This window comes from Acromyrmex echinatior, chromosome 16 (genome assembly GCF_024713525.1).
Source record: "Acromyrmex echinatior isolate Ae372 chromosome 16, ASM2471352v2, whole genome shotgun sequence".
Lineage (NCBI taxonomy): Eukaryota > Metazoa > Arthropoda > Insecta > Hymenoptera > Formicidae > Acromyrmex > Acromyrmex echinatior.
Window position 1 is genome coordinate 5181950 of NC_141867.1, and position 13901 is coordinate 5195850.

A 13901-nucleotide genomic window follows, 5' to 3' on the forward strand; every position below is an offset into this window, starting at 1 on the left:
GCATCGATGATACAAGGCTGTGTTCGGAAATATCATCCGGGTGTCCCTGTATATCACCTTATCCTTAACATTGGATGAATAATAAGGATAAAACGATACATAGAGGCACTCGGATGATATTTCCGAACGCAGCCCAAGCAGCGTCAATCGATCACGTGACCCCTCTTATCGTTGAAACGACTCATGAAAATATACCTTTACAGGTCATGAAAATATACTTAAAGATCGCCGCCTCGCGGGATTCACGAGGGCTAAATTCTGTGAATACTGTGAACCACTCATTAATTGGCTCGGTTGGCTGTGGTTTGCCGCAGTTTGCCGCCGTTTTGGCACTATCGGCACCGCCGGTATTTGTTACATCCGTTTCGTAATTCTGAGTTCATTGTCCAGTGCCTATCTCTTCCTTTCGCGAACCTTAATCAGATTCAATTGTTGGTTTGGTTTCGACGCGGTAAAACGGTGCCGAGCAGTGGCGAAGGCAAAGTGGAACTCTCCAGGACGCAGACAAATGGCTTGACGTGGTACATGGCCGTGACTAGTCGCGACTAACTCTAGGAACGGGGTTCTCAACAAACTTCACATCATGAATATGCTGTGCTAATACCGTGAATGTCAAACACAATGAGCTTCTCCAGCGATGAGGTCAATTTCTTGGTCTACCGATACCTACAGGAATCCGGTACGATTTCGCCGCTTTATAATCTCGCAGCGCGATCAACGCCGTTCTGCGTCCGCTACACCACGCGTCAAGGGAACCCGGCAATTTTGTGATCTCGACGCGCGATTTCATTGATGCCCGTTTTCATCAATGTAGATAATTTCTCAAATAAATCTTCAAAGGATGTGTCCGATGAGTGCGTTCCGTTTTACATACAATGTACATGATATATTTTATTCTTTCATATCTTTATATCGTACGCTTCATGCGTGAAACGAAACGCATCCTCCTATGTCCTATAAAGCCTATTCTACAATGTGTCTTCGTTTTCTATTTCTTGCTTTTTTCCTCTTGCTTTTTTCCTCTTGCTTTTTCCTCCCTTTGCAACTGTTTTATCGATAATTGCATTTTCTTATTTCTTCCGAAATTTATTAACTTTTATCTCGAGCGACATAAAATAAAAGACCAGATAAGAAGCAAAAAGACATGAGTGTTTGGTCTGTTTTCTGTTCTTGCACTAGATCTTGTTATAGAATTCTCTTTCTTATTTTTGACAAATATCAAACATATATCTCACTTTAAGTTTTAAAAGTGTACACTTGGTCAACCACAAAAAACAGATCTGTAAAAAAAAGCAAAAAGTGGGAATAGAAAACAAAAAGCACATTGTAGAATAGACTTAATAAATATCTTAAGAATATTTCGAAAATATCTTAGATAAAATGTATTATATAGGTTTAATATCGATTTAACTATATCCTTTTTTAATTTTTAGAATTACAAAAAATGAAAAATATGTTGAATTGAGATTAAAGTAAAATTTCTTTATATTGATATAAACAGACATTATTAGTTGATCTTTATAACAAGACTGGTGAATTAAGTGTAACTAAAATTGAGTCACCCAGTCAAATGATTCCTGAAATTTATCTATTAACATGACTTATTGCCATAAAAGTTGTTTATCAATTTGACTTGTCCTGGATTTAAAATACATCTAAGTTTACCTAAATTCATCATTATCTGAGCAACTTGCTCTGTTTCATTCTTGTGATCTTATTTGTGCATTTTTATTTTCTACAGGTTTCCAACATTCTGCATATACATTTGGAATTGAGTCCCACATATCACAGAGTAATATCAATGGAGCCCTTGTACCACCAGCGGCACTCTTGTCCATAATTCAGAAGGGATTGCAATACACAGAAGCAGAGATTATGATTGGCGAAGATGGCACCGAACACAGAATGGTGGAATCTTTGTCGCTCATAGATGCTGTTATGCCAGATATTGTTGCGACACGGCAGAATCAGATCAATCAACAGAAACAGCAGGTGAAGACTGAAGGTCAAGATACCAATGGTGAAGAAGGTAATTTACGTGTACAGATATTTACATAAAAGACTTGTGTTTTTGAATTTTTTACATGTCTTGTTTTACATAACTTGTTTTCACAACATTACTTACAAGTTTAAAGGTTGCTAAAAAATTCATAAATGAATTTCATTGATGATTTTCTTGATAATCTTTAATTTTTAGGTAAATATATATTATGAAAATGGGACTATTTATATCAGATAGGAGATTAAGATTGAATTAAAATTTAATCAATCAGAGCAAAATTTATTAAACTTGATATTGGTTCTTTTTCTTCCGATAGGTTAAATTCAAATCCAATTTCAATCTCTAATCTGATATAATTAAAATTACACTAGCAATTAAGATTACATAGAAAATAATAAATATTATTTATTAGAGAGCCTGATACACCCTGGTCTGGAAAATAAAATAATTTTCAGACCTCCTTAAAATTCAGGTAGATTAAAATAGGACGGCCATAGATTTCGGTCATTTTGCGAGCTACAGCTTGTCACTTCTATCAGACATTACGATAAAAATATGAATCTTCTATGAAGGAACATATTGCTATCATTGAATGCAGCTAGAAGAGACAGCATATAACTCATAACATCAATCTGACTGTCAACTAGTGGCAAACAATTTAAACGAATTAGTTAAATAATAAATAGAAATATATGTAAAGTATTATTGTCAAACGATAATAATAAATATAAGTTAACGCAACTCGTGATTTAACAGTTGATGTCTTTTCATTATTATTTCTATTTTTAGAATAATTATTGGGAAGAGGAATTTGTTTTATTCTTTCAAAACTGTTATAAGAAATCCTTATAAATTAATTAAATAAACGTACGTTTTTTTTCTTAGTTGTTACATCCAATGAAGGTGTAAATAATAGTGACCGAGGTGGGGATCGGGGAACGGAGATGGAAGTGGATGAACCAACAACAGGTGCAAATGCAGGGTCCAATGTTAATACCGTCGAAATTCCTGCTAGTAAAGCGACTAAGTTACGTGGTCATGAATCAGAAGTATTTATTTGTGCCTGGAACCCAACAACTGATTTATTAGCTTCTGGTTCAGGTGATAGTACCGCTCGCATTTGGGATATGTCGGACAATTCACAAGCTCCCAATCAGTTGGTACTACGTCACTGTATCCAAAAAGGTGGTACTGAAGTACCTAGCAATAAAGATGTTACATCGTTGGATTGGAAGGTACAAATTGCATATTGTAAAATAAAATAAATTTGATCCAATCGAAATAACTTTGGCCTAAATTTTAAGAAAACAGCACGTATCCAAAAATAAAAAAAAACGTTTTTAAGATATTTTTAAGATGTTATATATTGATTTTGATATGCGTGCTGTATGGAAATGATCAAAATTTGGATCAAAGCTATCTCGTTTTATGATACCTTTTTATTTATTTTTGAAGAACATTAATACAAACATGCATTTCAAATTTTTACAGTGTGACGGTACATTACTTGCGACGGGAAGTTATGACGGATATGCACGAATCTGGACAACAGATGGTCGTCTGGCATCTACTTTGGGTCAGCACAAAGGTCCGATTTTTGCACTAAAATGGAACAAACGCGGCAATTATATTCTGAGTGCTGGCGTCGATAAGACGACGATTATTTGGGATGCCGAAAGCGGACAATGTACACAACAGTTTAGTTTTCATTGTGCACCTGCTTTGGATGTTGATTGGCAAACAAATACATCATTCGCAAGCTGTTCTACAGATCAGTGCATACATGTGTGCAAACTTAATGTCGATAAGCCCATTAAGAGCTTTCAGGGACATACAGTGCGTATATATGATGCAAGGAAATTATCATGATTTAATTAAACATTTTCTTTTATTTTTTTTTCTTGTCTTGTGTGTTTTGCAGAACGAAGTTAATGCAATTAAATGGGACCCGCAAGGAAACTTATTGGCTAGTTGTTCAGACGATATGAGTCTGAAGATTTGGTCTATGAAACAAGATACTTGGGTACATGATTTGCAAGCACATAGTAAAGAAATCTACACGATTAAATGGTCACCAACTGGTCCAGGAACACACAATCCGAATATGAATCTGACATTGGCGAGTGCATCTTTTGACTCTACTGTTAGATTATGGGATGTGGAAAGGGGTGTTTGCATACACACGCTTACCAAACATACCGAGCCCGTTTATAGTGTAGCATTCAGTCCAGATGGAAAATTTCTTGCTAGTGGTAGTTTCGATAAATGCGTTCATATATGGTCTACGCAAGTAAGTATCGTAGTTTATAATTTTTTTTTATTTTTATAAAATAATGCTGGTTAAAATTAAATTGATTATTTTCTCTTAATTCGAGCAGAGCGGACAGTTGGTACACAGTTACAAAGGTACAGGCGGTATCTTTGAAGTCTGCTGGAATAGTCGCGGTGACAAAGTTGGTGCATCTGCATCTGATGGCAGTGTATTTGTTCTCGATCTTCGTAAATTATAATTATAATTACATCCTAGAAAGTTTTATTCCTGATACAATTTTGTTATAACTCTGCCTTAATTGAACGTACAAAGTTGAATGTATAAGGTATATTGTATGTTCAACTTTTCATTTTCTTATAATAAGATAATTGAAAGCGCAATTTGAAACAAAGAAATTTTCATACATGACAATACAAAGAAAAATAGTGGAATTATTTGCAAAATTTTGCTATATTTCTTCAAAATGTGTATTTCATATTTTCTGTAATATTATTTATGTTCTTTAAATTTTTAATAAGACATTAATAATTTTTATTACAACAATATTGGTAATTTAGGTCAGATTTGAACAAAATACTTTAATTCAGATTTAAACAAAGTTCTATAAACAATCTTTTTGAAAATATTCAATTTTTAATCATTTCCCATAAATATTTATGTTGCTCTAATTTTCCCTTAAATATATTTATGTTACTTATACATGACCTATATGTTACTTATACATAAATATTTTACAAGCACAAAAATTCTTAAAAAATTATGGGTTACATTTATTAAAATTATTGAAAACTTTCAGTTCAAAAAATATTTTTTATATATTTCCCACAAATATTTCATTACAAAAGATGCATGAAAGAAACTGTATATTAACAGTATTTTTGATCGTGACAAACACTGTATAGCATATTTGACAAATTATATTTATAAAGAAATGGGTTGCTTTATTCACTAAAATGACTGGAATATACTATCTATACAATTATAATCACACACAATTAGAATTGTAACTGTGATAGTATTAAATAATATGTAAACATTGACAATGAATAAAAGAAATGAACTTTTTTTTTAAAGAAACACCGTAATTATGATTAAAAAAATGATATTGGTATTTATTTATCATTTATCATAACATATTTTTTATAATGCATAAAAATATAGTAAAATATATCTACTGTTGACTTTAAATGGGATTTGTTATATTATTAATTATATAACTGTTGTCAGTTACCACCACCTTAAAATCATGATTACGAAATAATAGTAAGCGATCCATACGCCGAAAAATTATATTTTGTTTCATATATTTTCGATTTATTTATTTTGATTATATATTATACATTTTTTTAGATAAATAATAATTTTCTATGACTACACAAAATCTATGCTTACACATGTATACGTATTTTAATATATCTATTTTTTATTTTTTAGTGAAATATATAAAACTTAAAATCTTTGACAATAAAAAGGATTCTAAAATGTATATATGATCTCACATGTTATGTACTTTCCTCAAAATACTTTTTACTGTTAATGATTCTAAGTTTTATGTAATATAATCCATCGTTGAAAAACAATGAATGAATATATTAAAATACTTACATATGTATAGAAATATTGAATAAATTCTCCGATTTCCTATATTTTCTCAAACTACATTTAAACGCTTTAAGGCAATTATAACTGGAAATATTCTTGTGGTCAAATGGATATTAAATAATTATTTTAATAATGCATACACGTTTTATTTATCGCATGCTCTGCGAAACTTTCAATATTATGCGTTCCATTAGACATTTTATTTTCAGACAATTGATAATCGCTGTTTTTGTACTTCTATAATGGCACAAGAATAAATACATAACCGAGTTGATACGAAACAATTATCTTAATAATCAACATTAATATTAAGAACAAAATAAAAACAAAGTGTAAGTGATGTAAAACTATTCCTAAATTATAATATTTGGGATACAATCTTGTACTTTTATCAATGAAAATCTTATCGTGTATTATAATAGTCTTTCTTATACAATATTAACAGTATATCTGATCTCCGAACCCTTTTACAAGTTTTTTTCGATTTCCTTATATTTGTGGATTAGTCTCTTTAGTGCATACTATACAGAAAATAGATTTCCCTCAGAATTGTAGACTGCAGGTACACACATATGAGTGTCTCTCATCCGACGATCGATGCCGGTGTACGCGAGAAGCGATAACTATCAATACAACAAGATATTTGTACATTTATAGTTGGCGAGAGTGAAATTGTAAGTGCAATCGACTCGTATTCGTTACATCATCTTCTAGGAATATCGATAAAAGCGCAGTGGAGACGCGAGAATTAAAATACACGCTCTACAGGATCAGGTGTCGGGTATTCTCTGCGAAAAGTAAAAGATATATCTTAAATGAGATCACAATATATAATACTGCTTCGTTACGCCTTTCTTCGTCTTTGAAGAGAATTGAATGCGGAAGAAGACGGAAGTAAAGCTTTACGTAAAGCTCAGATCTTTGTACGTTTCTTTGGAACGTTATGCGCGCCAGTCAAATCTGTCATGCATTGAATCAATCGCATCTCCGAACGATGCACAATCTCGATTCCCATTTCTGCCAGCTTCCGTGACACAGGGTTGTTACATTGATTTATTACCTAACTAAAATAAATAAACACTAAAATTAACGAAGAATCGAAAAGGGAAGTGAATACTGTTGCGAAATATTTCTCGATTCATGAGAGAGAGAGAGAGAGAGAGAGAGAGAGAGAGAGAGAGAGAGAGAGATAGCAGCAAGTCCGCATTTGTTGTCGATTGTAAAATTCAGCAATTTTTATCATTCATATTGTCCGCCACGGCTGGTGAAATTCGGACTATCTGCTAAACGAGGATAGGCAAGCGGAAGAAAGACAATCGACAAAATAACTTAATGGATGACGATTGATTAAAAATCGCATATAGTAAAGCTAAGATATATCGGTTCTTCTCAAGTTCTTCTTCGCATGCCAAGGCGCGATTACAGCTGGCGAAGCTCATTAGCCTGTACCTGAAGAAAAAAATTATTATATATTAATGTACAATTTTAATTAAATAAGTAAAGTAAAAATTTCTAACAATCAAATTTGCTAATAAAGAAAGCAAATAAGAGTTAAGCGTGGAAATTGATGTACTGAGAAAAATGTTCTGGTTGTACAAAGTACAAGCAAAATGAATTCCAATCATGAATCAGAATTATAACTATCGATTGAATTATCTCAACTAAAATGTTTAATAGATCTGACTGTGTCTATCTATTTTATACTTTTCTACTTGAATCTACCAGAATTCCAATTAATGCAACAAAATTTTCCAATTTGCGTAAGATTAATTAAATGTTTACTTTCTTCAAAATTACGATTGCAACGACGAACAGTGAATTGCATAATCGAAATTATTTAACATGAATTATATATATTACTGAAATAAATCTCTTATAGGCTTTCTACAATAAATCATTACTTAAGATAAGAAATTGATCAACGATAATCGATTATTCTTCTCACATTTCTCTCATGTAATTGCTTTGATTCGGTCAATTTTTTAAGGCTTAAGACTTAAAAAGTTTAAATAATGGCTTATTGTAGAAAGTCCGCATAAGATAAAAGAAACTGTATTTCCTTACCGTTCGATCATCTTGCAATTCGCGGAACAAGGGATTGTTCTCTTCGGTCCATTCGTTCCTGTCGGATGTTGCGGACCGCTCGTTATTCATGCTGGATCTCACGATTCTATCGGCGTTCGATACCGATCTTTTGCCGACACTCTCGAGGAAACGACGATTCTCTTCAACCTGACGTTGATCTTGTAATGCCTTTCTGCGAGCCAGCTCCAGCAGAACTCTCTGCCTCAGCACGTCTAAATTATTCACGATTGACAGAGATCCGATTCTCTTGGTGCGCATCACGTCTGACCCAAAATAGTTCTCCGAATTCAGCATCTCGTCCTATTCAACGTGACAAACATTGTCTCATTAACCCTTGTAATACTGATGGAAACAAGAACGTGAATTCTACCGATGAATCGATTGTTCATATAAATAGATCATCTATTCTTTATTATCAAAATAATTATCGCACGAACAACGTATTTTTATTTTATGTGTTAATTATGAATTTATAATAATCTCATCATAGATTTTGTTAGCATTTCTTTGAAAATAATATTTGAATAAACACATTTTTTGAAAAAGATTTTTAAAATATATATATATATATATATATATATATATATATATATATATATATATGAATCATCTCAGGATTCATCCTGTTTTAAATAATGTGATTAGATTGCAGTTTTACGAACATTCTATCTTACTGTTGCATGAACACTAACTATCCACGACAAAATACTATCAACTACATTATTGTATACTTCCATTACATTATTGTAATTGACTAATAGCACTGATGAGTATGTTTTAATTTTATCAACCGTACATTGCTTAAAGCAACTAATCAAATTTATTGTAAGACCGAATATTTTACGGATTTAACTCTTTCAATTCTGACACTTTTTTCTGTTGAATTTTATATAATATTTCGAAAAAATTAATTTATTAGACAGTGACATTTATGATGAAAAAATCATAAAAATTTCATGTACATATTTAATTATATAAATACATGTATAGACATAATTAAAATTAGATTTAAATAATTTTTGATAAAATGTATACATTATGTACACAGTGTATCATGTTTAAGAGCATTAAGACATTTAATGTTAACCTCTGGCATAAACATTTTGATAATTAATTTGACAACTAAGTTCTGTAACGATAGAGTCACTGAATTCTAACAAAGAATGGATTCAAGGTAATACCTTCGTGAATACACAGGTATTAAGCAATTTCGTTACGCGAAATTTATGTGCTTTTGCGTAGTTACAATTTATTGTACGATCTTTCTGGGATGTTCAGGGATGTTGTAGATACTTTTATTTTACATCGTGCTTTATGTTTCTTCAGTTCGTATGGAAATTTTACGATCGTATATTCTATTATATGTCTCTGCAACGATTCCTTCAAATCGGTATTTTTCTCTTTTTTTATCACGTCAAACTTATAGATCGGCTTACACAATCGTCGCAGTAATTGCAAATTTACACGCTGCATAGTAGCAGCTGAAAGTGCGCGATCCCTCGAGCGAAAGCTCGTAAAGGAACTTTCACCTTATACTTCATAATGCACCGAATCAGAAAATGCATATTTACAGAGCGAGTAATGAATGTATATGAATAATAAAAGTACTGCCATCATCAGGTCGTCGTTGCTACTTTTATGCAGCGTGCCTTGAAGCGAATAAAAAATTCTAGAATGCATGCTGCAAATTTTTTTACTATCGCTTTTGTAATGTTTCAAAGTAGTGAACAAACAAGCATTTTGTCAAAGAATGCTACATATGAGCTTGCTACGTATGAATATTTATTCACACAAATATTCTTAAAAATTTCCTATATTAATGTAAAGAAAAACAGTGATTCCGAAAGTCGAAAAATTATTATTTTCTCATAAAATGTCAGATTTGAGGATAAATGGAACGAATTGTGTTATGTACAAAAATAGATGAGTAGCATATAGTTTATCCATGAAAAAAGATAATTTCTTCTGTTATCATAAGATTGTATTATCGCGTATACATAACTTTTTTTGACGCAGATAGCTTTCTCGAAGATGATTTTGAAGAAGTGACCGATTTATTCTTGTAGATACAAAAATATCTTACGACATATTTTCCTAATAAAAAATATGTATAATTATGAAATTAATTGCTCGATAATTGCGCCATTATATCGATGATTTCTTCAGACTTGTCTGGATATAAAATTTATAGTATAGTATATATAGTATAGTATATATATTTACACACGCGCACAATAATAATATTTAAGCTCCACAAATAGCAAGAGACACTGATAATGTCTCGACGCTAAGCCACGCGCAACGACATTACCATGGCTACTTTACGCAAGACTGCGTAAGATTAACTTTAATCTCGATTTAACTTACTATTTATCTTTTTTTAATTCTAAAGTAATCTTACATTTCACGTTAGAAAGTCTAAATCTTTTGCCTTTTTAGACGTAATAGGTTTATAAAGTGAGAAGAAAATTTCTCATTTTATCTAGCTTTCTTTAGAATAGTTTTCTTTATCTAAAAATTACCAAACTTACAGGAACTCAAAAGACATAGTGATCTGTCGGAAGTAAAAATTTGTAGCTTCAAAATCTTTTTTTTAAATTTAAATTTCGTTTATTTTAAACGAAGTTATAGCTACTTGAATTTTGGAATTTATAGCGCTATGAATTTTTGTTCCATCCCAGAATATTTCGGCATTATATATATTTTTATTGTTCAATACTAGAATAAATATATCCGGTATTTTGAATTTCTATTGGAGCGAAGAATATGCGTAAAAACTATGAATAAAGGAACGCTTTAGATCGCGTCCCAGTGAGAAATAACAATGGAATCGATATCGATTCAACGTCGAAATCATCAAATTCGACGTCGATTCGATATGGATTTGATGTCAATTCCTTTGTGACTGGGATTTCTGACTGGGGTGTCGATCTATCTGCTTCATATAGATGGTAGCCAGCTACACGGGCAATAATAAGGAGGGCTACAAGTAAGACGACGTGGGATCTCCCATGTGCAGAGAAATCAAGGAGAGATGTTTCCATTCATGACGCGCTCCTGATTCACTCACGTAACATACGTTTACGTCATTTTCCGTCCTCTTTCGATACCAAACCGCGACGATTGTCTCTCATTCGCCAGCATCCCGATGCATTCCATCGCGAGTAAATGTACGTCATCTGCGCGGATACCGGTCGATCGTAATACACGCTTAACAATTCAAAATGCTCGTAAACTAAGAGATCCGATGAGACACGTGTCGAACATTTGTTGCCTGACACAATGGTATTCGTATATTTGGAATACATTATTCTGTTAAGTGACGAACGCGCGTCTCATGTGCTTAGAACTTATCGACAGATTATTAATAATGCTCTCTTATCGTGACATATCTTTTTTTCTTTCACTTATAGAATAAAAATGAATATACACATAAAGGTATGGACATAAAGCATTAATTGTTTTTATCATGTTCTGAATGAAAGCACGATGAATAATTTGAAAGACTTATTACTTTTATTAATTGCAAAATTCCTAGCATTTAATCTAAACAAGAAAAAATAATTTAAAAAAAGCATATTTTTTTTATTCATGTCTATCTATATTTTATCAATTTAGGATGTTTAGGTTTCTATAGTATTGTTTTTTTATACTTCAATCTCAATTTGCTGTGTAGCATAAAATAAGATAGAAGAATGGAAGAGATCATTCTCGTTATAAGATTATAAAATTATAAATTTATAAAATTATTTTTAGATTAGAATTATTGTTTTATGTTTTGGTTTCACAATATTTCTGTACACATATTTGCCGTACTATTTTATTCGAGACAGAACGTACCTCCAATTCTGGTATTCTTTGATCGATCAACAGGAAAAATTTGGGATGCTCGTCTGACATGTCCCTTCTTTCGTACGATAGAGGAGCGGAACTTGTGAGTCCGATTATCGTCATCGATACCAAGATACCAAGCAGTATCATCGTGCAGGAAGAATGTAAATTATTAACGTTCATCTCTGAAACACATCATCGAAACACTTGCAGGTGATAACAAATCGGTAGTGTTTATTACCAACAGTAAATCGGATTTTTATCGAAAGAAATGTTTAAATATTACTACTTTCCTTATTCTCACAACAAGTTCAGAACATTCATTTCTCGAATTAAATTGCATAATGACTTATATTTAGACTGCACATTTTTTCGCGTCGTGATAGACTTTTATCTCGAGTTTTTGCGTCGCGTTTACGTCGAGATAAGAAAGACTTTAAAGAAAAAGTTTGTTGCAGATGGACAAATTGATTTTAAACATAAATTTCATCATCTCCGGTTAATTTTATCGGTTATTTACCTTTTTCTAATTTTTAAAATTAGAAAAAGATAAAGAGAAAATTGAACCGAGATTAAAGTTAATTTTACATTAGTGGAACTTAAATATAAGAATTGCCAGCTGCAAAGCTTAAAACTTATTTCTGTAAAATATTAATATGTTTAATTAATAATTAAGTAATACGTTTGATTACAAAATAATTAAGATAAAGATGATTAGTTTTTAGTTTTGCGGTTGATAATTTTAAAATTTATTCAGCTGATTAACTTCATTGTTAATCGAAGATGATAAATTTACAAACCATGAATGAAATCAGAAAGAAAAAAAATTGTGCATGCAAATTTGTCTTTTGCGAAACTTTTTTTTATTTTCTGGAGTTTACGATTCAAGAGCAATTTCTTTTATCGGCTTTCGTTTTCTGCCATCCCTCACGTGTGATGATTCACAAGAAGTTATAAATTCCAGCTGTAGCGACGGTAGATGAGAACTACTTTGTGCACGAATTGCTTGCCGTGCTTACATCCGGTCAGTTTAACAATAAGTCTCTCTTTGTCCCTCGATTTGCATTAAAGCACGCATCCCCAAGGAAACTATCGCCTTGCTAAATTATAATTTTAATACGTAGGCTTTTCTTACAAAGTATAAATTGTCAAGTCATATTGTCTGTAATTTTAATTTTTTAAATCTTTACCTTTTGTGTTTAATAAACAACATTTAATATTATTATTTAATATTTATTTAATATTAAAAAAAAGTATAAAAAAGACAAAAATAAAGAAGAAATTTATTTTCCTGGCCGTGACGTAAAATTTTGATACTTTTTTAGGACAGAGCATTTTAGAGTTTAAAAGTATTTATATATTTTTTAGATATTTGTAGATAAGCTACATGTTTATTACGTAAATTAAAAATATTATATTTAAAAAATATTCTTTTGGTTATTCTTTTAGTTTATGTTTCTATAATATTTTTCTTTTTTTAAATTTTTGAAATGACAATAGTTTTTAAAATGTATTATTCTTAACAATTACATATATTTGAAATTCATTTATTATTAATTATTTTTATTAAATAAAAATGACAGTTAACATGTACAAAATAATAAATGTTTCTGTGAGACGTAGACGTTGTCATGGTTGTCGTTGTTGTCGTCATCGTCCAAGTCTATTAACACCGAGGGGCTTAATTTACCGCTCGTAATTTAGGGCTGCCGTACTGCTTTTCAATTACATGCTGCGAGTCGACTGGCGACTTGATTCCACGTGGTTTCAATCCCATCCCTCTATTACTGACTTTTCTTTTTAGTATTGTACTAGTGTCCAAGATTTGTCACGTGGATTTTTAATTAATGTCTAGATAGAAATTGGTACAGTGGTCAAAGAGGATTAGGTATCTCATTATCAAAGTACTATTCAACAAGTACAAGCTGTGTAACTATTCATTAGGCAACTTGGACAATTAGTAGACAACGTTGACGTTAAAAGAGACCTTACAAATGGGATCTACAAATGGGATTTACAGAATAAGCACAATACATTTGATCATCCTCGATTTCTTTTTTTTTTTTAATTAGAGATTATTGAGGATTCTTCTTAAAATTTTATACTTTT

At 31.5% G+C, this 13901-nt stretch overlaps 2 protein-coding genes across 3 annotated transcripts in view; one reads left to right on the top strand and one right to left on the bottom strand.

Moving 5' to 3' along the window:
* Positions 1-201: 201 nt before the first annotated feature.
* LOC105152154 (F-box-like/WD repeat-containing protein TBL1XR1) lies at positions 202-5462 on the top strand. Of its 2 annotated transcripts, none has more exons than XM_011066259.2 (6): positions 202-679; positions 1742-2029; positions 2888-3237; positions 3494-3838; positions 3924-4292; positions 4381-5462. In XM_011066259.2, exons 1-6 carry the CDS (start codon positions 610-612, stop codon positions 4510-4512), a joined length of 1554 nt encoding a protein of 517 aa, XP_011064561.1. In that variant the 5' UTR covers positions 202-609; the 3' UTR covers positions 4513-5462. The 2 variants fall into 2 exon arrangements, with proteins under 2 accessions (XP_011064561.1, XP_011064562.1); XM_011066260.2 differs by lacking the exon at positions 202-679 and adding an exon at positions 699-854.
* A 99-nt stretch (positions 5463-5561) lies between these two features.
* Dh44 (corticotropin-releasing diuretic hormone 44) overlaps positions 5562-13901 on the bottom strand; it is a 33021-nt gene continuing 24681 nt past the window's right edge. Inside the window, exons 2-4 of the mRNA XM_011066258.2 lie at positions 11802-11977; positions 7941-8261; positions 5562-7325 (exon numbers count right to left, since the gene is read on the bottom strand). Coding sequence (XP_011064560.1) covers positions 7296-7325; positions 7941-8261; positions 11802-11975 — 525 coding nt within the window. The 5' untranslated portion in view covers positions 11976-11977 and the 3' untranslated portion in view covers positions 5562-7295. The remainder of the gene's footprint in view (positions 7326-7940; positions 8262-11801; positions 11978-13901) is intronic.

Coding starts and splice junctions, on each gene's coding strand:
- LOC105152154 (XM_011066259.2), top strand. CDS start 610: ATGTCAAACACAATGAGCTTCTCCAGCGATGAGGTCAATTTCTTGGTC. Junction 680..1,741: donor CCGATACCTACAGGAATCCG/GTACGATTTCGC, acceptor TATTTTCTACAG/GTTTCCAACATTCTGCATAT. Junction 2,030..2,887: donor AGATACCAATGGTGAAGAAG/GTAATTTACGTG, acceptor TTTTTTTCTTAG/TTGTTACATCCAATGAAGGT.